At 53.3% G+C, this 21355-nt stretch overlaps 6 protein-coding genes across 6 annotated transcripts; 3 read left to right on the forward strand and 3 right to left on the reverse strand.

Annotated features, from left to right (window-relative positions):
* Positions 1 to 20: 20 nt before the first annotated feature.
* Positions 21 to 1753, forward strand: NCU06104 (RLI and DUF367 domain-containing protein). Its single transcript, XM_954873.2, has one exon. The coding sequence runs from the start codon at positions 329 to 331 to the stop codon at positions 1592 to 1594; it is 1266 nt and encodes a 421-aa protein (XP_959966.1). The 5' UTR covers positions 21 to 328; the 3' UTR covers positions 1595 to 1753.
* Positions 1728 to 6122, reverse strand: NCU06103 (mitochondrial translation initiation factor). Its single transcript, XM_954872.2, has 3 exons — positions 5909 to 6122; positions 2160 to 5796; positions 1728 to 2085 (listed from the first exon to the last, which is right to left on the reverse strand). Exons 1-3 carry the CDS (start codon positions 5930 to 5932, stop codon positions 1934 to 1936), a joined length of 3813 nt encoding a protein of 1270 aa, XP_959965.2. The 5' UTR covers positions 5933 to 6122; the 3' UTR covers positions 1728 to 1933.
* A 198-nt stretch (positions 6123 to 6320) lies between these two features.
* Positions 6321 to 7869, forward strand: NCU06102 (hypothetical protein). Its single transcript, XM_954871.2, has one exon. The coding sequence runs from the start codon at positions 6480 to 6482 to the stop codon at positions 7539 to 7541; it is 1062 nt and encodes a 353-aa protein (XP_959964.1). The 5' UTR covers positions 6321 to 6479; the 3' UTR covers positions 7542 to 7869.
* Positions 6470 to 9057, reverse strand: NCU06101 (hypothetical protein). Its single transcript, XM_954870.2, has 3 exons — positions 8676 to 9057; positions 7989 to 8590; positions 6470 to 7914 (listed from the first exon to the last, which is right to left on the reverse strand). The coding sequence occupies exons 1-3, from the start codon at positions 8740 to 8742 to the stop codon at positions 7792 to 7794; spliced, it is 792 nt and encodes a 263-aa protein (XP_959963.1). The 5' UTR covers positions 8743 to 9057; the 3' UTR covers positions 6470 to 7791.
* Positions 9058 to 9379: 322 nt separating this feature from the next.
* On the reverse strand, positions 9380 to 13221 carry NCU06099 (hypothetical protein). The gene is made up of 2 exons (XM_954868.2): positions 11880 to 13221; positions 9380 to 11814 (listed from the first exon to the last, which is right to left on the reverse strand). Exons 1-2 carry the CDS (start codon positions 12462 to 12464, stop codon positions 10369 to 10371), a joined length of 2031 nt encoding a protein of 676 aa, XP_959961.1. The 5' UTR covers positions 12465 to 13221; the 3' UTR covers positions 9380 to 10368.
* A 1786-nt stretch (positions 13222 to 15007) lies between these two features.
* Positions 15008 to 18193, forward strand: NCU06098 (hypothetical protein; the record flags this gene model as incomplete). Its single annotated transcript, XM_954867.1, has 5 exons — positions 15008 to 15043; positions 15143 to 15161; positions 15232 to 15407; positions 15898 to 16488; positions 16577 to 18193. The coding sequence occupies 5 exons, from the start codon at positions 15008 to 15010 to the stop codon at positions 18191 to 18193; spliced, it is 2439 nt and encodes an 812-aa protein (XP_959960.1).
* Positions 18194 to 21355: the final 3162 nt, after the last annotated feature.

Here is a 21355-nt window from a genome sequence, read left to right on the forward strand (position 1 = left end):
GGACCCACCTGTCCACCCCACCTGCACCAACTGAACCCCAAATGCGATGTCGTCAAGGTCTTCAAATCGCATCCATAACTTTTTTCGCCATCTGCCACTTCAACCTTGTAGCGCAAGCAGCTCGCATTGTGGTCCAAGACGGCACGCATATTTCCATCCAAGTTCTGCCCTGGTAAAGCAAGGCAGTGCTAGGTCGTGCCAAAATCATCCATCCATTGCGACATAAAAAAAAGTCCGTCAATTACAAGCTTCAACCCCAGAGCCAAAACCATCGGCACTCCATCTCGACAACATCCATCCTCCCGACGAAATTCAAACCATCACCACTATGGTCCGCCACAAAAAGGACGGCTTCTCCTCGCGCGGCGGCAAAGGCGGCCATGGTCGGAACGCGCCCCGCAACAACCCCCGCAGCAGCAAAGGCCCCCGAGACAATGCCGGCAGCGGCGGCGAAGACACCACAGCCAACCCTCACGACCCGTCCACGTCCTCACGCCCCTACCGCCCTCCCTTCAAGGCCGCCTGCTGGGACCTAGGCCACTGCGACCCGAAGCGGTGCTCAGGCAAGAAGCTGATGAAACTCGGTCTCATGCGCGAGCTGCACCTGGGCCAGCGACACTCGGGCGTCATCATCACGCCCAACGGCAAGCGGGTCGTGTCGCCCGCCGACAAGGAGCTGATGGAGCAGTATGGCGCGGCGGTGGTGGAGTGCTCGTGGGCCCGCACCAAGGAGGTGGAGTGGAAAAAGGTGGGCGGCAAGTGCGAGCGCTTGTTGCCGTACCTCGTGGCGGCCAACACGGTCAACTATGGTAAGCCGTTTCGGCTGAACTGCGTGGAGGCGCTGGCGGCGGCCTTTGCCATCTGTGGTCATTTGGAGTGGGCGGAAGAGATTTTGGCTCCGTTTTCTTACGGCAGGGCATTCCTGGATATCAACTCGAAGCTGTTCAAGATCTACTCGGCGTGCAAGGATGAGGAGGAGATCAAGAAGGCGGAGGAGGCGTGGAGGGAGAGGCTAGAAAAAGAGTATACTGAGAGCAGAGAGGGAGAGTCGGATGACATTTGGACGACCGGAAACACAAATCGGAGGCCAGCTATGGATGACTCAGATGAGGAGGACGACGACGAAGACGACGAGGAAGATAGCGATGAGGAGGCAGACAGTAACGACGAAGACGGCAGCGTAGACGGTATCTACCTTGGCACCAAACCACCGCCCAAACAGAAACAACCAGCCGAAGAGGAGTCAGAGGAAGAAGACAAGGACCCTTTCGCCATATCCGACGATAGCGATGATGAAGCCGAGATGGAGGCCATTCGGCGCAAAATCCTCGCCTCCAAATCGTTTGCCAACCCCGAACCGCCCAAGAAGACGGTCGAGACCATTGCCCGACCGCAAGGGCAGTACAAACCAGATTCCGATGCCGAGCCGGATTCCGACAATGGGGAGGAGGATGACGAGTTTGACAATATCATTGCTGCTACGCCCATTACCGATAGGATAGGACTGCAGAAGCTGGAGAAGGAGCGGGCGCGGGCTACGTTGACAGGCACCTTCTCGTCTGCTTCCATATCTGCACCCAGAGGAGGAAGATAAAGGAGATTGGATGATGATGATGATGATGATGGGGGCACTTGATGAAATCAGGAGAATTATACAACGAGACAAGGAGTATATATATATGCATTACTGTTTACCCCATGAAGTCATGAAGCTGACCATGCTCATTTCCCATCAAACCCTCGATCAATTCTTACATGCACCATTGTTGACGTGGTGCCATCATGTCTATACATTGGCAGCTGCTGGTATATGCAACACTATCTATATCCACCACCATCCATCTTTTTCCCACAGATACAACCCATCTTCTCATAACTCCAGGATTTGCACAATCGTACATGTATAATAATTGTACAACAGGATAACAATCCTTTACAGATACCTCCTCTCTCTAATCTCCTCCACAACCTGGATGAGATCTCCTTCCTTGATGTCGTCAAACTCGCCAAACTCGAGACCGCACTCGGTGCCCTTGCGCATCTCCGTAACCTCCTTCTTGCCGTGCTTGACTGAACTGATGGTACCTGTGTTTTGTTGTTGATTAGCAAGATTGGTAACAAGATAAGACCACAAAAGAAAAAGAAAATGATCGACTCACCATCAAAAACAACCTCTCCCTTCCTCTGCAACCTCACCCGCCCATTCCTCATCACCATCCCGTTCCTGACCTTGACGCCCGCAATGTTCTTGTACTTCCGTCCCTTGATATTAATAGCAAACACCTGCGCCACCTCGGCCTCGCCGAGTACTTTGAACGAGATTGTGGGGGCCAAGCTCTCGCTCAGCACCTGGCGCACCTCTTCGGTCAGGTTGTAGATGATGTTGTGGTCCATAATCCTAACCTTATTTTCGACCGCCATGCGCTTGATGTGGCCAGGAATCGGGTTGTTGAAGTTGATGATGGTGCTGCCCGAAACCGCGGCATGCTCGACATCCGATTCGGTGATCTGGCCCGGGCTCGACAGTAGCACGCGAGGGCGCACCTCGTTGCTTCCGATCTCCAGGATCGACGCGCATACGGCCTCGACCGAACCGTGTACGTCGCCCTTGACGGTGAAGTTGATCATCTTGGGCCCATCTGGCTTCTCCTCTGCCGCCTCGGCTCCATCCTCACCCTTCTCAGCCTCCTCGGCCGCGATTCGTTCGGCCTCACGCTCGCGCTTGAGCCGCTCCATCTCCGTAATCTGCTCCATGGCCTCCTCGCGCTCCTTCTGCTCGATGCGATAGTGCACCGCGCTCTTGGCTTTGTCTTCGTTAGGGGCCTGGAGAACCATGTCACCCGCCTCGGGTGGTTCCTTCCAGCCGAGAATCTCAACGGCTGTTCCGGGGGGAGCCTCTTCGACCTCAATGCCCGCTTCGTTGCGCAGGCTGCGCACCTTGGCGAAGACACGGCCGGCAACGATAAAATCGCCGGGGCGCAGAGTGCCGCGCTTGACGAGCACGGTGGCCACGCGGCCAATCGGCTTGATACTGGACTCAAGGACCCATCCCTCAGCCATGCCGTCGGGCTCGGCGCGGATGTCGAGCATCTCGGACAGAAGAAGGATGTTGTCCTCGAGATCGTCCATACCTTGACCGGTCTTGCCGCTGACGCAGACAACCTGGACATCGCCGCCATAGTCCTCAATTTCGACGCCGTTGGCGGCCAAGTCAGACTTGACGCGCTCGACGTTGGCTTGGTCCTTGTCGATCTTGTTGATGGCCACGATCATGGGTACCTTGGCGGATCGAGCATGCTTGATGGCCTCGATGGTCTGCGGCTTGACACTGTCGTCGGCGGCGACAACCAAAATCACAATGTCGGTGACGTTGGCGCCGCGCTGTCTCATGGATAGGAAGGCAGCGTGGCCGGGGGTATCCAGGAAGGTGATTTGCTTACCCGAGGACATCTGCACAGAAAAGGCACCAATGTGCTGGGTAATTCCACCGTGCTCACCGGCTGCGATCGAAGACTTCCGCAGGAAATCGAGCAGAGTAGTCTTGCCGTGATCGACGTGTCCCATGATAGTGACAACTGGTGGCCGTAGGGGTACGCTAGAGGGGTCTTCAGAAGGAGGGCGTGGCCTCAAGTCCTCATCCTCACCAGCGTCGACTGTTGGCTCAAAGCCGTACTCTTGGGCAACCAACGCGGCCGTCTCGCCGGTCATGATGCTATCCTTGGCGATGTCTTCAAATCCGAGTTCTCCCAGTTGGGAGATGAACAGGTCGGTCTTCACGCCAAGGGCCATGCCGAGGTTGGCAACGCTGATAAACTCGGGAAGGAGAATAGGAATGGGGCCAGTCTCCTCAAACTGGAGCCGCTCCTTCTCAGCCTTCTTGGCCAACCTTTCACGACGCTTGTACTCATACGCCATATCATCGAAATCATCGTCTTCGTTGTAGTCGCGCCGCCTACCCCCTTTCTTTTTGGGCTTCTTTTCCTCCTTGATATACCGCGAGGGAATCGGTATCTCTTCCAATGCAACCCTATCGCCTCTGGTCTGTCTTGCATTATCCCTGCCCCTGGGCTTTTCAAAGTCTTGCTGCTCCAGCTTTTGTCCTTCCTTCTCCTTAGGCTTCCCTCCGTAGTCGTCAGCCCAATCCCAGCCATCCGACATCTGCTTCTTGAACGCTTCGGTGGCCTCCCGAGTGCTCTCGGAAGCCGTCTCAGGCTGCGCGTGAGGTGCTGGACTGGTTGCATATCGATCTTCAGCTTGCTTCCAAAAGTTGCGACTATCTCTGGGCTCCGAACGTTTTTCAGTTTCAGAAGGGGGAGCGGTCTTGACAAAATCGTTATTACCAGTCAATCGGCCGTTCCCAACGTTTGCCCCGGCTGTACGGCGGATGAGCCCTGCCCATTGCCCCTCGGTTTCACGCGAAGATTTGGAATCCGATGGAGGTGCAGGTGGAGGTGCAAACTTTGATGAAATCGACTGGTAAACCTCACGAGCTGAAGTTCTGCGTGTAGAAGGAGGAGGCGGGGGAGGCGGAGGCTGAGTGGAAAATATGTCATCCCATGCATCTGTATTGTCCGCACGACGCTCCTCTTCCTCGGCGTTCAGCAAGTCGTTCTTGAGAGAACCTGTCTCCTGGCGTTTCCTTAGATCCTTGGCCGAAAGTTGACCTGTCTGTCTATCATGGGCAAAAAGACCATCAGCAAGGCTCTTCAGATTTCTTGCTGGGGCCTGAGGGTGGCTCTGAGCATGTCTTTGCTGTAACCGATCCCTGGCTACTTTTTCGTGGGGGAGGAGTCGTTCTGTCTGAGATTGGCTGGCTGGCTGACTGGAGGCTGAAGAGGCGCCCCAGCTGCTTGCTCCCCAGCTGCTTGTTCCCCATTCTCCACTGGCGGGCTTAGGAGGCTGGCTGGACGCCGAACTGGCGGCTTCCAAAGCATCCCAGCTGCTTTCCCCCGAGGCCCCATCAGTTTGTTCACTGAGTTGGCTGGCTGGGCCCGGCTTTAATGATGCCCCGCTGGAAAGGCTGGATAGACTGCTGACAGTTGGTTGACTTGTACTTGCTAGGGACTGTGTCGGTCGGCTGGGGGTCGGTTCCCTAGGAGCCGTTTGACTGGAAGGTGATTCCTTAGGAGCTGGCTGTTGAGTCTGAGGCGCCCGTGCTGGAAAACGTCTTATACCAAAAGGCTCTAAAACTTTGCGGACAGGAGCCTGGCTTCTTTGGGCTTCACGCTCAGTTTTGGGTCCTGGTGTTTCTGTTGTAGGGTCTTGACCTGGTTGTTTCGGGTGCAGAAGCATCCTACGCACCACAGGTCCCTGCTGTTCCTTGCGAGGCGGGGCCCTATTGAACTCGTTCTGTTGACCTTCAGGTAGCCGGCGCACCGGACGGTCACTCGAGGCGCGTTTGGGAGGTTCTGGTGCCGGGTTTCGAGCGGGACGTGGAGCGGGCTGAGCAGCCACAGCGGCCTCGGCCATGCGCAACAAGCGCTGTCTAGCGGCGACTTCGTGAGGAAGCAAACCAGCGTTGGCGGACTTGGGTTGACTTTGCGCCGTTCCTGGTTCGGGTGTCGTTTGAGTGGCTGGGGTCGCAGGGGCGGCCGGTTTCCAGGAACCACCCCATCCTCCTCCTCCTCCTCCTCCTCCGGCGCTCGGTGTCGCAGGCTGTTGTTGGGTACCCCAGCTAGGTTTGTCGTCCCACGAAGAGTATATGCGGCGGGTATTCGGATAGATACGTTGCTGCTGTTGCTGGCGAAGTTGCCATCTGTGGCGGCAGAGCAAACACACAGAGGAAGTGCTCTGCTTCTGTTTCCAGTGGTTGTTTCCATGTCAGCCATCTATTTGACTTCTACTGACTTCAAGTTCCTGCTTGACGTCGTCGTCATTGAGCAATGCGCGCATCGGGAACCGCACTTACCTGCAACAGTCCGCCCCTCATCATCTTGTTCTATCACAGGGCATAGTTTGCCCAGCAGGACCAGACCAGAGAGGAGATAGAACAAGAGCCTGGCGCGACAGCCAAGGTGGAATTTTGTAACTTACACGGGCGATCCGTTCCGTCCCGCAGTTCACCAGAGCTTCCCGGTCGTTACTGGTGCTGCAGCGCGCAGCGCTTCAATATTAAAGTGGGCACCCAGTGACTGATAAGATAAAACAGCATTACAGTAGAGGTACTTCCTGTACGTGCTGGGTTGTAGGAATAGGTAGTGAGGGGCAGCTGTCCAGCGAGCAGTTTAGGAGCCGGGTTAGGGTCAAGGCAGGTGCTTTTGAGCAGAGGTCAGCTTCAGGGGCTTACAAACAATACAAGGCACGTACCCCGACGTGGACCCTTTTGGCCTCCGGAAATCTGGCCCCAAACCCCAAAGCTTCTTTCAACGAAGCCGCCTACTTCCACTTCCCTCCATTCCTTCACCGTCTTTTTTTTTATACTGTCTTCTTTCATTTGCTCGCCAAATTCCCTCATCATACACCCACATAGGTCGCCAAACATGGCGCCAAAGAAAACGAGCAAAGGAGCACGCGGCGGCGGTAGCAGCAGCTCCGGCGGTGCTCTCGAGCCGCCCAAACCCTTCCGCATCGCCCCGGATTCACTCAAGCCCTTCACCTCTTCTCTCTCCAAGAAGCATGTCTACATCGCGCATGTCGACCAGAAGCCGGCCTCCTTCAAGCGCAAGATTTTTTCTGTGCCGATTATGCTCAACGCCGTCGTCTTCGCCCTCTTCCTGTGGCGCATGTGGTACATCATTCCTTACTACGTGGCGCTTTTGTCTTCCTCGTTCCTGGGGTACGAAAACTCGACAACGATTCGCATGGCCGACCTGACCTATCGGCAATTTTTTGCGGTGGCCGGCCGGCGTACGCTTACGTTTCTGTTCGATTTTGTCCTCGCCGTGTTCGTCTGGCCGTGGCCCATCGAGTTCGTGTTCGGGCGCAAGCACGGCAGTCCCGTGTTGTGGCGGACGGCCATTGGGTTCCGCGACAAGGAGATCTATGTGCGCCGGTCGCGGTCGTGGGACACGCAGGTTTATGGTGTGGATATCTTTTCGGAGAAGCCGCAGGGCAACGAGGCGCGCACGATTCTGTGGGACATGGTTCGCAATGCAACTTCCCCGATGCTGCTGCAGGAGAAGACGGGATACTTGACCATGAACGGGGACTGGGACTTGGATTGGAAGGCTATGGTTAAGGCGACTACCTTGGTGGATAAGAAAGAGATTCCCCTGGACGCGTTCAGGACGCTCGTGCTTTGCCACCATGACAAATTCGGGTGGATTGCGATTGATATGAATGAGTCTGGGGAGAATGCGCAGGAGGCTGAACGCAGGAGGCAGGTTTTTGCGTTCCGTGATGCGCTGACGGCCATCGGAAAGGAGAACCTTTTCTATCGCTGGATCGAGGTCATTCAATTTGAGACCCAGCAGGGCGGCTTTACGCAGGAGCGCCAAATCGAGGTGGCGCAGAAAATTCGGGATCTGTTCAAAGAGAATGGTGTGGACTTTGACGCGTTTTGGAAGGAGGCTGTTGGGTCGGATCCCTCAGTTGGGCTATAATGACCTACCTTGAAAGAGGGAAGAGAGGGGTGGAAAAGGCAACGACATATACATAGCATACCGGCGGAGTAGACGGGAACAAGGACAAAGTCCACGAGCAACATATAGACCATAATTGCATATACAGGTATACAGGGCTGGACGAATGAAAGGCACCGGAAGAAATTCGAATAAATGACACTGCATGTTCGCAGCGGTACACGGGGAATAGACGAAGAGATCGAGAAAGAAAACACCATCCTCACTGCCTTCATTTCTTGCTGCTCTTGGCCTTCTTTTGAGGACCAAGGGCTGCCTCACGCCTCTTGGCCTCCTTGGCTTCAAACTGTTCCCTCTTGAGCTTCTCCTGGGCTTCGCGTTCTTCCTTCTCGGCCTATCAAAATTGGAGACTGTTAGCAGCAAGCCCCGTATGATGTACGATGGCGGAGCAACAAATATGTCACATACCTGTTTCCTAGCAGCCTCCTGCTCTCTCTTCTCACGAATGAGCTTCAACCTCGCGAGATCGGCCTTGGCCTGATCCGTCTTGCCAGCCTCATGAAGCTTCTGATACCTCTCCTTCGCCGCAGCCGCCGCAGCCGCCTCACGCTCCTTCCTGTTGCCGGGTGCCGAGTCCGCTATGCTAAGCTTCTTGGCGCGGCTAGCGACAGCCTCATCATCCGATTCCTCCTTGGCGACGGGCTTCTTGGTCTGGTTGCGCGCAGCCTTGGAGTGGTTGGGGTTGGCGGGCATGGGCGCGTCATTGGCGTCATCCTCGCTCTCCTCCGAGTCGCTAGGGGGCAAGTCGCCAACCTGCACCGCGGCGGCCTTGGCGCGCGCGATGGCTGCCTCCTTCTTCGCCTTCTTTTGTGCTTTGAGTTCCTCGCGGGTCAGCTCAGCCTTGGGGGCCTTGCTAGAGGGGCCGGCAGCCTCGTCCTCGGAAGACTCCTCCTCGGAGGATTCCTCCTCGGATTCGGACTCCCTGTTCTTGCCGCCGCCGGCGCCCCACATGCCGACTTCGTTGCCATCGGCGTCGAGGGGGCGAAGGTCGCGAGAGAAATGGTGGCCACCTGGAAGGAAGGTTGGTGGTTAACAGACAGGATTGTAGCAGGTAGGGAGAGTACTGCTCCGGCAGCATCTGTGTTATTAACATACCTCCACGAGTGTACTTCTTGAACTTGCCGCCACGTCCACGACCAGCCGGGCCACTACCGCCTGCCATTTTGTCTTTGATCTTTGGCGGTATAGGATGGTTTTGGTTGAAAAGTTGGTTATCGACGGATTTCCGGTCGAGTGTCGTGGGTATTCAAGAAATTTGTTCGAATCGCGCGACGAATCGTAGAAATGGGTGTAACTACCAAAAAGGAAGTCGAGCTCGATGAGTCTTACAACAATGCGACAGAACGGCACAGCCTTTTTTACTCGAGTTTGTCGCAGAAAGTTAATGGGGCTTTCTGGGTGGGAAGACATCCACCTCCGACTTGAGAATCAATGCCCCGCAACACATCCCTCTACAGTATAAGGCAGGTACCCGACGTACAGTATGTACACCCTGAACGTTAGAGGTCTCGGTAAACTGTTCACTTGCTCACTGCAACACTGGCTGCAACGCAGGCTTACCCAACCGCCTATCTACAAGCCATGATTGGTCAGATCTCTTATCGCACCATAACTCCACTGCAAGCTACGAGGTCAGTGGCTAAGTTCCACCAATTCTTGCGTTTCGTAGCCTGTGAGGCGGTGCAGCCCGGCAGCTACTGGAGTGGCTTGCGTTTGCTTTAAAAGTCTGTCTCGGGCCGCCCAATTTTGGGATTCCTCTTTTTCTTTCTTTTTTTCTCTTCACAACACATAAAACATATGTTCCTTCATATTCACTCCGGTTTCCGTCTACTGCAATGACATTCTGGAGGGGAAAGTGGAGGATAGAAGAGAATTTTTCAAGCTCTTACCCTCTACCTTTGTTCTTCTCTGTCGAGGAGTAGAGAAATATTTTGCCTGGGACATTTCCACCCACTTCGCAAAACTCTTTTGTTATCTGAGAGTATCTGCCATCGATTTACCTGCGCACCTTGATCTGTCGCGCTCTTTTTGTCGCTGACGCGCCCATGTTGAAAACTCAATGAGCTGATGTTCTCATGAATGTACTTGTCTTGATCACTTACTCGTACTGTGGTGTCGAGGTCCGAACATCCATACCCGTTGCGCTCGTGCACATGGCATCGCGAGATGCAACCGGCGGACTGTCGGATTTGGGTGCCCTTTGACTCGTATGACCACTTCGACGGGCGACCATGTCGAGCCTTCAAATGGAATGTCCATGGCACATGTGTCACAAGCTGTTCCACGACGCTTTGGGGTTGTTAGAGACTGACGAAGGCTTCGGTTCATTACTTATCACCGCTTATCACGGACACAACGTAACTGAAGGCTGCCATAACTTCATTTTGCCGATATATACTTTTTTTTTCTAACCACTCCTTCAACGCCTTCCCTTTGGTGAAAGTGAAACATGTTCAAGGTGAATTCCTGCTGCGTCGGACTTTCTCCCTCTCATCGCATGCCCAAAAAAAAACATGATGCACCACACCGACATAAGTTCGACTGCCAGCGTAGCTTAACTCGGAACAGAGAGACCCCAGCGATACGTTCTTAGCAACATCATCGTCATAACCGCCGCATACTACTTACAAAGAAGCTCACATATGCCGGACAACTGGCTGGGGAAACGTAGCAAAACAAGAATTTTCGAGTCCCACAAGTCAACTCTCAACTACCCAACTTGATAACCACTACTCTACTTCCATCCGTCTCACAAGCTTCTCAACCCCCGACGCATGACCTTTTTGATTTAATGACCCTCCTTTTCCAGGGCCTCCAGCTCCTTAATCACAGAGCCCTTGGTGGCGATCTTCTTCAACTGGGTATCCTCCAACTTCTCACCACCAGCATGTCTCATCTCGAGATCCTCAATAGCGCGGATCTTCTTCTGAAGAGACCTGATCTTCTTCGCATTGGCGCTCTGGGCAGCCGCTGCGGCGGCGTCAACGACTGGGGCAGCCTGTTGAGCAGGGGCATTGGCCTGGCGCACGTTCGAGCGGCTGCGGTGGTTGTTCTGAGTACGGACAGCCAGGTTGTTGCTGCGCGACTGGCTGCGCGAGTGGTGACGCTGGTGGTTGCGATCGGGGCTGCGGCCGTCGACAGACTCGCGGGGAGGGGCAAGACCACCCTCGTTAGGAGTAGTCGCGCCCTCGCCCTGTGCCTGGCCCTCCTTGGCCTTCTTGTTGCGCTTCTTCTTGTTCTTCAAGGCAGTCTTGGACAAGTTCTCATCGTCCACAGCGGCGCCGGGAACAGAAGGTCTCGCTGGCTCGGCAAACTCGGCGCCAGGAATCTGGCGGCGCGGGCGGCCGAACCCATTAGGACCGACCTGAGGCACGCCATTGCTAACCGAGTGGGCGGCACCTCCCTCGTCCTCACGCTTGAAGTGAAGAGGAGTGGAAGAGCCACGGGCGCCGGGCGGGCGGTAGGCACCGACGGGCTTGGAAGGCGTCTTGACAGTGCCAAGGTATGCCAAAGCCGAAGGGTGAGGAGTGGGCACGGGGTGCAGCGGGTCAACGTTGGGAAGGTTGTTAGCAGGAACAGGGCGCCAGATAACGTTGTACAACTCAACCATGTCCTCGTTGTACATGATACCGCCACCAACGTGCCAGAGCTTGATGCCGTTGTCAACACGAAGACGGGGAGAAGTAGTGGCCGTCAAGATGTAACGGCTGTCGGGAGACCAGGTGCAGACACTGGGGTTACCGCTTTCGATGGTGGTGATCTTGCGATAATCCTTCTCAAGGTCGTAAACATCGATCTGACCAGCCAAGTTACCGAAACCGGCAACCAAGGCAAACCGGCCAGTAGGCGAGAAGATGATGGTGTTACGGGGGCCAAGAGGGAAGGAGTGGGTGGCGACGGCACGGTGGTTGAAGATGGTGGTTTTCGCGGGCATGTAGCCGTATACGACACCGAACTCCTTGGAGTTGGGGGACCACGACACATCGTGGATAGGGCCCTCCTTGTCAAGAGTGACGCGAGCGTCGAACGAGCCGTTGGCGCTCAGGAGGTACATGTTGGTCTCGCCGTAGTAGCTTTTGTTGGACTTGTCAACCTCTGTTTGCGCCAGCACAATCAGAGCAGTTCCGAGCTGGTTCCACTTGAGCTGGACTTTGTCGGCCTTGAAAAAGGTCTTTTGCGAAATCGGGCTGGTGAACTGGGGAACGTTGAAGACCTTGACGGAGGCGGGATGTCCCTGTAACCAACAGTTAGACGTTGATATAGAAAAGTGCGATGCATACGGGAGATCAGGTAACGTACCTTGCGCTCTGGGACGAAAACAGCAACGTTCTGGTTCTTACCGGGCGCGAGGGCAAAGTCGGAGACGCCCTCAACGCGCAGCTTGTTCCACACGGTGCCGAGATCGTTGCTGTTGTAGAACTGGACCTCGTTGGTGACGATGCGCGCGCAGAAGCGCTCATCCTCCGTGTACTGCAGGTTCCAGCCATTAGCAGACTTTTGGACGAACTTGCCAATGGGCTGCTTCTCAGCACCATCAGCGAGCTCCTCAATGGTGCGCCAGATCTTGAGATTCTTGGTAGCATCGCCATTCTCATCCTTGGCGGGGCGCTCCCAGGTGCTCAAGTAGGTACCGTGGGGGGAGAAGCTGAGTTCGTAGACGGCAGGGATGGGCAGCGAAGTCAAGACGTGGCCGACGGACGCGTCGACGATGACGACGCCCTCGTTAGTGGCGTAGGCAAAGTAGCGGCCGCATCCCGAGTAGACACAGCACCGGAGATTCCCTTCGGGCTTGGTGAATCCAGGAAGGGCTTCGTAGACAGGGTCGGCATCAAAGACGCCGATGGCCTTCTGGGTTCGGTAGGCGAGCTGCAACGGATTGGCCATGACTAGCGAAAGTCACAGGTGATCGCGGTTTGCAGAAAGCGGTGTGGGATTCGTTTCGTTACCTGGCTCCTTTTCCCGGGGGACTGGAGTCGTCGCTGCGAGCAAGAGGCGGACCTTTTTTTTTCGGTGTTCGAAACGGGTCACGCTTGGTGTCGAAGCTGCGAGAGGCGGAGCTCGTAAGCTTTGGTTGTGTGTTGGCGAAGGCGGAGTTGGGGGAGTATCGATCTGGCGCAACACAACAATGGTGATTGCGCAAAGGTAGAAACTCGACTGGCAGAAGCAGAGCAGAATTCGACAGTGCAACACAAAGCGACGCTTTTTCTTGCTGAGTCCTAGGTGGTGGTGGAAAGCGACTCAGGGACGGGGGGGCGGGAGGCGGAAGATATCAGATCTTGAATCGCAGGTTGCCAACGAAGGGAGACCGTGACGATGGGACAACAATGCGATGTTGCTTTGGACGGCGGCGAGGAACAAAGGGCACACGCCGTGGTGGAGATCCAAGAAGAATAAAAATCGACCGAATTCAGGAACGTGAACGATGAAGAGAAGCACCCTCAGGGAAGGAATTGGCAAAGGCGGTGCGAGTGTGGTTGACGGGGGGGAGAGGAAAAAAGAGGGGAGAGGTGGGTTAGGAGAAAGGGAGGAAAAGTAGGACAATGGAGAATGGCAGAGAAGGTGGACGCGAAGAAAGTTACGATACGGACGCGGTTCCACAGGTATCGTGGTTTCGGTTTTTTTGGTTTTTTTTCCATATCTCTTACCTACACTTTTTTTTTTCTTTTTTTTTTTCTTCCTTTTCTTTCGACATGTCACTGCAGCATCGATATTCAATTGGGCATTGGCACGGGCACTGGCCACCCGACCAAACAGCAGACGGGAGCTAAACAATGTGACGAGGACTGCACTAATGGGCAATATGACCGTAGAATATACACTTAAAAAAACACCTAGAGATAGTCCAGCAAGACGGCGCGGACGAGTTGTTCGCCTTCCGTTTGGGCGATCTCTAACTTTTTTGGAGGCTTTATGCATTTCGAGGTCGCGGCGGTTGTCCGTTCGCTGATTCAGACCTCTGCCACACGGACCTCTATTCTAGATTGGCAGCGGAGGACCTCGAGGGGACCGAACATTGAACAGCGGAGCCCCGCCGTGGGGCCGTGTTCCCTTCAGAGTCTCGGTGACATTCGGTGACAGACGTTAGTGACCGTACCCGTAAGCCCCGTAGGGACCAGGGCGAGCCTATCAGATGTTAACGGGCCCTATCACGGCGGCCAGCCGATCTCCAACACCCCCAACAGGTTGCGGCCCCCGGTGTTCTAGGCTTTGTTGTCCCTTGTTCGAGCCGCGGCAAGGGCCAGTCAGCGGCGCGCCAAGTTACGGCCAAGGCCCCTGCCCGATTTGCCTTTTCGTCAACGTCAACGTCAACGACATAGGACCCCGACGACGCTCAGGACAAGAGACATCGGACCGGGGGCGACGTCCACCACTGCGTTCTCTGCTCAACTTGCCATCCTAACAGACCTGAGGTTATCCATTTTTATGACCTGTTCCATTCAGGTGAGGTTTCGGCACCACTTTACTCGATGCTCTATGGCACGAAAGTTACACCCAAGTGAAACTACCGAACTCCAGCTTGGTCGTTCCTGGAGAACATTTTCAGAATACACGCGCCATCACTTCCGCATGCCCTGCCAAATGGAGGATCTGTGGGTAAAGGTAGTGATACCCTTCTTGATGGCTGGTGCTGTCCTTCATGTTAGGTACCTAGGTCTATTCTACTACCTCTAGGTTCAGACGTCCAAGCAATTGTGATACACATCCTATGATACCAGGAGAGCCACAGTACGGTCCTTTTCGTCTCTTCGCGAGGTACTATACACTCACTACAAACGATCCTACCACGCGGTCCATGTTGTTTGCTTTCCATGTTTTCCGCTTGCCCCCCGTAAACAACGGGCCCTTTTTTTTTTTTTTTTTTTTTTTTTTTTTTTTTTTTTTTTTTTTTTTTTTTTTTTTTTTTTTTTCCTTTCATGTTTCTATCCCTCTATAATGCTGTTTCCCCATATAACACACGGCAGTTGTTTCCAGCTTCAGTCAAAGCACACCAACACACTCTCGCTGAAGCAATCCGGGCATGAGCAATTGCTGGGTAAAATAGTCCAGGTGTTTTATGCACGCCATAACTTCAATGTTGATGGATACATGACAAAACGGACAGTTTCCGGTTTCCTCTATCAAGTGAAAGTTGCGGCTGCCTGTATGGTGACCGTCGATGGAGTCCGGATGAGGACTGACTGAACGGCATGAACACTGCATCCCTAACACGGAGGATTGATGCCAAGCATGGGAAGAACGGGAAGAGCTGTCGATTTGCTGCAGGCAAGTGCAGATTGCTGTACTTCGATGTAAGTAGAGGTAGGTAGGCAGGGATAGAGGTAGAGGTACCAAGGTATGGAGGGCTAAACTGTCTCGGTGCCGATGTCCCAACCGCACCTTCCTCGTTGCATGGAGAGCCGCATTTGGGTTTGGGATACCTCTAGGTCATGAGGTGCAACTTCCATTTGCGGTTCTTCCATCAAGTAAGTAAGAAGCCTTCGCTGCTGGGGCTATGACGAATACTGTACGCAGCTCGTCTCAGCAACATCATTCTCCATTTTCTTCCAGAAAACATCACTTAGACGTACTCCATTGGCCCAGGTATGTCCGGGCCTCCTTCGTCGCCATGTTAGAGTTTCAATGGACAAATTATTGACTTGGCCGGCCACAGGTTATCTGTTCTCGGTATTCCTTATAGCTACCATTGGACTTTCGTTCAGTGCGAACTTGGGACTGCGCATTCGAGGAGTGAATATCGAGCATCTTGATGCCCCATCTTCACTTTGGAGGGTTGTCAGCAGACAGCACGGTTTCATAAACATCTCCGCCTGGATATCGTTGTTCTTGGTAGGTTTACGTCCGAGCCGAGGACGGGTTCAAATCATGCAAAAGGTCGAACAGGCCGAAAATCGAAACAAGGCAATACGTTGTCAAAATTTCCGGTCAGGTAACTTCGACTTACAGCTTACGGCCCGCAGCGGAGGTCCAGCGGTGACAGCCAGACACGGTATCTGAGGCGGGAGGAAACAAATATACAAGCAGTTGTGTCACCCGCGTCCTCTGTCAGCGCGCCGGCGGTTCGGCACGGGGTTTTTGACGGACCTTGCAAAGTCGCCCGGAACCGATCCCTAGGTGACTGCAGCTTGAGGGAAACCATCCCTTCACCTCCAGGCATCCGCCTTTGCCACGTTTGCGCCAGCTTTCCATCGACCGCCTTTGCTTGCATCTTCCTCCTCGTCACCCCGCCACAATTCCAAACCTTCACTTGAAACTTGTTCAGCTGATACCGACCTGCAGCATTGCAACTTAACTACACTCTACTGAAGCCGTCAAGCAGTTGACGTATTCACATCCCACGCTCCCCAGACACACCAAAGTCGTAATGGAGTCCTCTCGTGCATCGGGGAGAAGGCGCTGCTGTGCAATGACGCCTCTTGGCCTCCTGCGGTCCCCCGGCAGCTCTCCTCCCAATGATTCTGACCTCGAAGACGAAAATAACGACACTTCCGGTACAGATAATGTGTGGGTCGATGCTGACGTGGTTTTCCCCCCGGCGCCGGCCACTTCACCGACGCGAGGCGATGATGAGCTTGCCGACGTTGGCATGGCCCGCCTTCCGGCTCCCCGCCCCTCTGTCGAACATGACGAGAACAGTTTAAAAACTGTCGACAGCGCGGATGCTACCCCGATTCCAACCAGCGTACGATCGAAAAGTTCCAAGAGTAATGCCGATCTGGGCGGCTATTATTTCAGACAGGTTATGCACCTCCTTGAGAGGAAGCACCAGGACATCATGTTCTATGAAGACGCCGAGAACCACAGCATTATGCATCTGGATTGGGCAAGCGAAGTTGGAGACATCCAAGAGACTCAAGGTTCCCGCAACCACACATCTGAGGAGGGCACTGGTCTTGCTTCTAAGCTGGAGGTAAGTGTCACAAGTAAACTAACGAGACTCGTCTTCCATGCAGCCTTGGCCCATATGGAGTCACTTGCTAACGTGTTTTCCTTGACAGTGGGGCAAAACCCTGTTCTACGGTGACTGGTTATATGCCGACAACGGCCAGCGAGAGTATTACATGGAGATCCAGATCAAGCACGTCTCTGGTGATGATGACCAGGTCATTCGAAAATTGGGAATGAACCCCAACGAAGTTTGGATTGGTATGGGAAGCGCGAATGACACTCCGGCCCCGGGTGGTGATAAGCGCTCGCTTTCTTCGGACATCAGCAAAATGTCTGCTGTGCAGCCTAAGAAGCTTCTTCTCTCGTCACTTGCCGGCACCCATTCTGGGTTTCCTTCAAGTCCCTCAGAAGAGCGTGGCAGCGAGGAGCTTGAAGACATTGCGACACTGGCCTTGACTAAGATGAGCGGGCACAGGCCGTTGCCGACTACTCCGACCAACACCTCGTCGTCTGCACACAACAATCATGGAGATGCTATCCCCAAAACTGTTCATGTCGGATCCGAAGATATCGACCTTTGCAGCCCTACTGCCACTGTCAACTCTCCCTCTGATTCTCGTTGGACTCCACTCAACTTGTCTAGTAGAATCGCAGCCACCTCCAAGTCTGAACAAGACGTTGCGGCCGGCCCGTCGACAGATCAAGCTCCGCCATCACCGCGTCCAGCTTTTGCGCAACTCTTAGGTTCAAGATCGCCCCAGCTCGACTCTGATCGCCCCATCGGCACAGGTATTCCCCGCAGCAAGCCCCTTGTTCCTCATAGCACCAGCTTTGACAGCATCGATGATGAGGGCGACATCACCATGAGCGATGACATTGTGGGTGAAACCGGAGATAATGGCGGAGGCGAAACCTATGAAGGTGACACTACCCAAAGCGAGATCGTCATTCCCGGGACTCCCTCGCGTTCACCCTCCCCTCCGTCTTCTCCCATTAAATATTCGCCCGACAGCGATCAACATCAGATCGCCGAATCCTCAACTTCCAAGGAGAACCAGAACTCTCGGGACGCTCATCAGTCACTTAGGGATTTTCTTACTCCCGGCCACAACACCCTCAACCGCCTCTGCACTCCTGAGCTGAACGGTTCTTTTGCCGCTCGCAAGAAGCGCTCCTCTATCTACACAGTCCGCGTGGTAGCCTTCTCCACGGAGAAATCTCAAAACGAGAACGGCTTTAGCGGACCACCTTCTTCGCAACGACACGCCACTCTGCTCGGTCACGGTGGATGGGTTTGCCCACCCTTCGAGGAGCGCGTGGCCAAATGGATGGCTGACTACGGCCATTTGCCCCTTAGCTGCTCCGCCATTCCGGAGCACGAGAAGAAGCAGTACAACAACCCGCCGCAGACACGCTGCCGTGCGCTGCCGGTCATGTTTGACGGGTCCGTCGACGACCCGCCGAGGTACTACGGCGAGCCGGCGCCCGTGTGGTGGGAGCTTGGCGATCCGTGCCTTGAAGACGTGTATTGGATGGTCTGGCAGCTGTTGAGCGGCAAGCAGTTCATTGGTTTCAAACGAGGTACCGGATTCGGTTTCCCTAGAACTCATACCAGCGGCGATGATGCACTCTTGGAGAGATGCCCGTTCAAGAGTCCAAGCGGAGAGGCTGAAGTTGGAAGTCTGGTCAAGGGGGAGGAGATCAGGCTGACAGATGCGTGCGGATAAGGAGAAGAAAGAATGGGAGGGCATGGTGAACCTTAAGGGGGGCGAGGAGTAGATGATGAGAGCTGGGAAGGTAAGAAAGGGGGAGTGAGGCTTTTGTTTGGAGAACAAAGGAAGTTGTAACCCGTTTCTTTTCGGTCCATGCCTTACGAGTCTCGTTCAAAACTACCTAGGGTTCTTTACTGGCTCTGTTATGCATAAGTGCACGCAGAGCATTGGGGTCTGGTTTGGAGGGGGTTCTTCTTACCCGTTTTCATTTTTGCTCATTACAGCGGCTCTTTCATGTTCCCTCCTTTTCTTTATGAGCGAAGGCCAGGCGTTACGGACACTCAGTCTGGGCAGGTCAGATGGATACTCACTTGGCGTACAAGGCGCGGATTTGGACTGGATTCTTCTCGAAGGCTTTGGCATTATAAAGCTGAAAACTACGAAGCTATCAAGGAGCGGGCTTCGGTGATTAGATGCTAGTACTTTGTATCTGCATCTGGAGTTTCCAGAAGGGAAGGATAACATCGGTCAAGCGTCAGGCTAGAAGGTAGAATCTGTAGTAATAATGTGTTATTATCGTCTAAAGAGTCTCAAACGAGATGGGGAAAAGTCACTTTGCGCTATGACATATGTTTCCATTGAAAATAGGGACTGTACCCTACACCAAACAAATTATCAACTGCATACAATGAATAAGCCTTCACTGATTGACGGTTCTGTGTAGATGCACTCTTGTGATTGAGGTAAACGCATCGCTTCCAACTAGAAGAAACGCTGTATTAACACTTAGAAAAGAAGTCCTGCCTCAACATGGCAACTTTAAGTCATTCCTCAATCCTCACAGGCTTACTGCCCATTGGACTCTTTGATAAAACTGTTGAGCAGGGTTCTTTGTCCATTCACATACTGCAGGTTCGTCCCGTATAACCCGCGTTTCGTCTCTGTGATCCCCTCAACCCCTGTACCCTGCGAACTATTACTACAGTTTACCCCTGAGCGCAACACCCATGCTTTGTTTACCTCTTTGGTCTGGGATCCCTGCTTGCTTTTTTTGTGCAACAACAAAATGATGATAACAGCTTGTCGACGAGTACGTAGAATCAGACAGAACATATTCCAAGGATACTACTTATGTAGTCCCATTGAGATAAGTATCGTTGAATTTACGGTTTGTGCATTCAAGTTGTGTTGCGTTTTACCTACCTACCTGCCTACAGTACAAAGTAGAAGAAGAAGTGCGTGCCCACACCTCTTTTCCTATGCACTCTGTCTGTATCCTTTGAGATCCCCAAGTCGTCTAAGAGATATAAGAGGACAGCCCCATATACAGGATCGAATGCTTTTTCACTCTCAGTGGCTTTGAAAGTGGAAATGGGCCGTGTTTATAAGGGGGTACCAAATTAACAAACAAATCAGGGCTGGATGGTGGTTTTAAAGTTCATACAACATGCTTTGGCATCGCATGGGGTTCTTGCTGACGGCAGGCGGGTACCTACTTTGGCGTAAAACAGTCATGACGTCAACTCGTCCATGTGACTACAAGTATGTAAACTCCAAAATAAAAAACACCATGGTCGGTCGAGAGGAGAGGTACATGATGGCAGATAGGTAGGTAGGTACGATCACGAGCTGGGATCCATAGTGTATCGCGCTTCGAGATTCCTGCCCCTTCCAAGCCTTTTGCCACGAGCCGCCTGCTAGTGCTAGTGTTATTATCTCTATAAAGACTTGGAGCTGTAGACATAGGCATCAGTCACGAACCCGCTCGTCTCGGAAAATAAAGTTCCTCGCTCTGCCCGTCTCTCTCTCTCTCTCTCTCTCTCTCTCTCTCTCTCTCTCTCTCCCTTTCCTCTTGTGAACCATCACGATTCAACGAAGAGTCAATATCTCCACTTACAGATCACTGTATCTGAGACAAAAGAACCGCGATATCCCTGAGATGTCATGGGGCTGGGCTAAAAGAGGGCACTAAGAAGTTGTAGAAAAATTTACTTTTTTTCACGACTCCTGGTAGCGTAGGTAGGTACCCGTTGTAGTCCAGACCTAGTCGAACATTTCAAAGTAGCTAGTTCTTCTTCTTGTTTTTTTTTTCTTTCCCGGCAGCCGGCAGTGCTGGCTAATTGGGAAAGCATCAACGGCGGCAATGAGCGACGATTGGCGCGTGTACGCGGTTTTGGACTTGGGGAATAACCACATTGCAGGGCCTGCTGATGCAGGTATCCATCTGTGAGTCGTCTGCAACGGCATTGTGTTGCGTTGTCTGAAGCGTAGAAAAGCTATCAAGGTCAATGATGATGCGTTTCGCAATCGCGTTCTTCGCCCTATCAACATAGAGTTGATATACTGGGTTATTGTTGAAAGCTGGGGGTGCTAGAGATTGATCAAGGAAGGAACCTTTCGATTTTTTTTCGGTAAAATATTTGTTCCATCTTTTCCCCTCCCCTTCGTCCTGGCGTGATATCAAAGAGAAGGTCGGGTTGAATGCTTAGACCACAACCACAACCACCGACCAGTTTATAGAAAGGGCCACCTTGTTTTGTTTTGGCTATGAGCCTAGTTCTAATCTGATGCTCCGACACAGTATACACTACAACTGCAGCCTTGCAACTCGCCCGCGGGGTCGAACTGACTTGTCAGAGTATCTATAGCACATAATACGATAGCTCTGAAACCACCTAGGCGTCGTGTGATCGTCGACTCACCATCCATATGTCCCATGTGCCAGAGCGGATGAGCAAGAGAACAAACTGAAACTTTTGGAAAATCTGCACGGAAGCAGCGGTTATTTACTTTGCCTCGTGGACAGAATAAGGTTTCATATGGTCAGGAGGAAATAGTGTATACTACATGTGTGCATGCGTGCGTGCGTACGTGTAGATCCGTACCTTTTAGGGCCAGTGCGATAGATGTACATGCATTCCAGCCCTGTCTCTTTTTTTTTTTGTTGGTTTAGCACAAATAAAGCCAGAGCTTAACAAATCTATGAAAGCGGCCGAAATTCTCGCGGATAGCTGCTCTAATCGGGTATGTTAACAGTCTAAAAAGGACGGAGAGATGCTTCTGTAGCCTTGACGGCGCTGGTCATTTCCGAGATACTACAAACGTGGATGATCATTTCTTCTTAATTAAGGTTGGAAAGGTCTTTAGAATAGCCTTACTCTACCCTAATTTCGCTCC

Source organism: Neurospora crassa, linkage group VII, assembly GCF_000182925.2.
Source record: "Neurospora crassa OR74A linkage group VII, whole genome shotgun sequence".
NCBI classification, from domain to species: Eukaryota; Fungi; Ascomycota; class Sordariomycetes; order Sordariales; family Sordariaceae; genus Neurospora; species Neurospora crassa.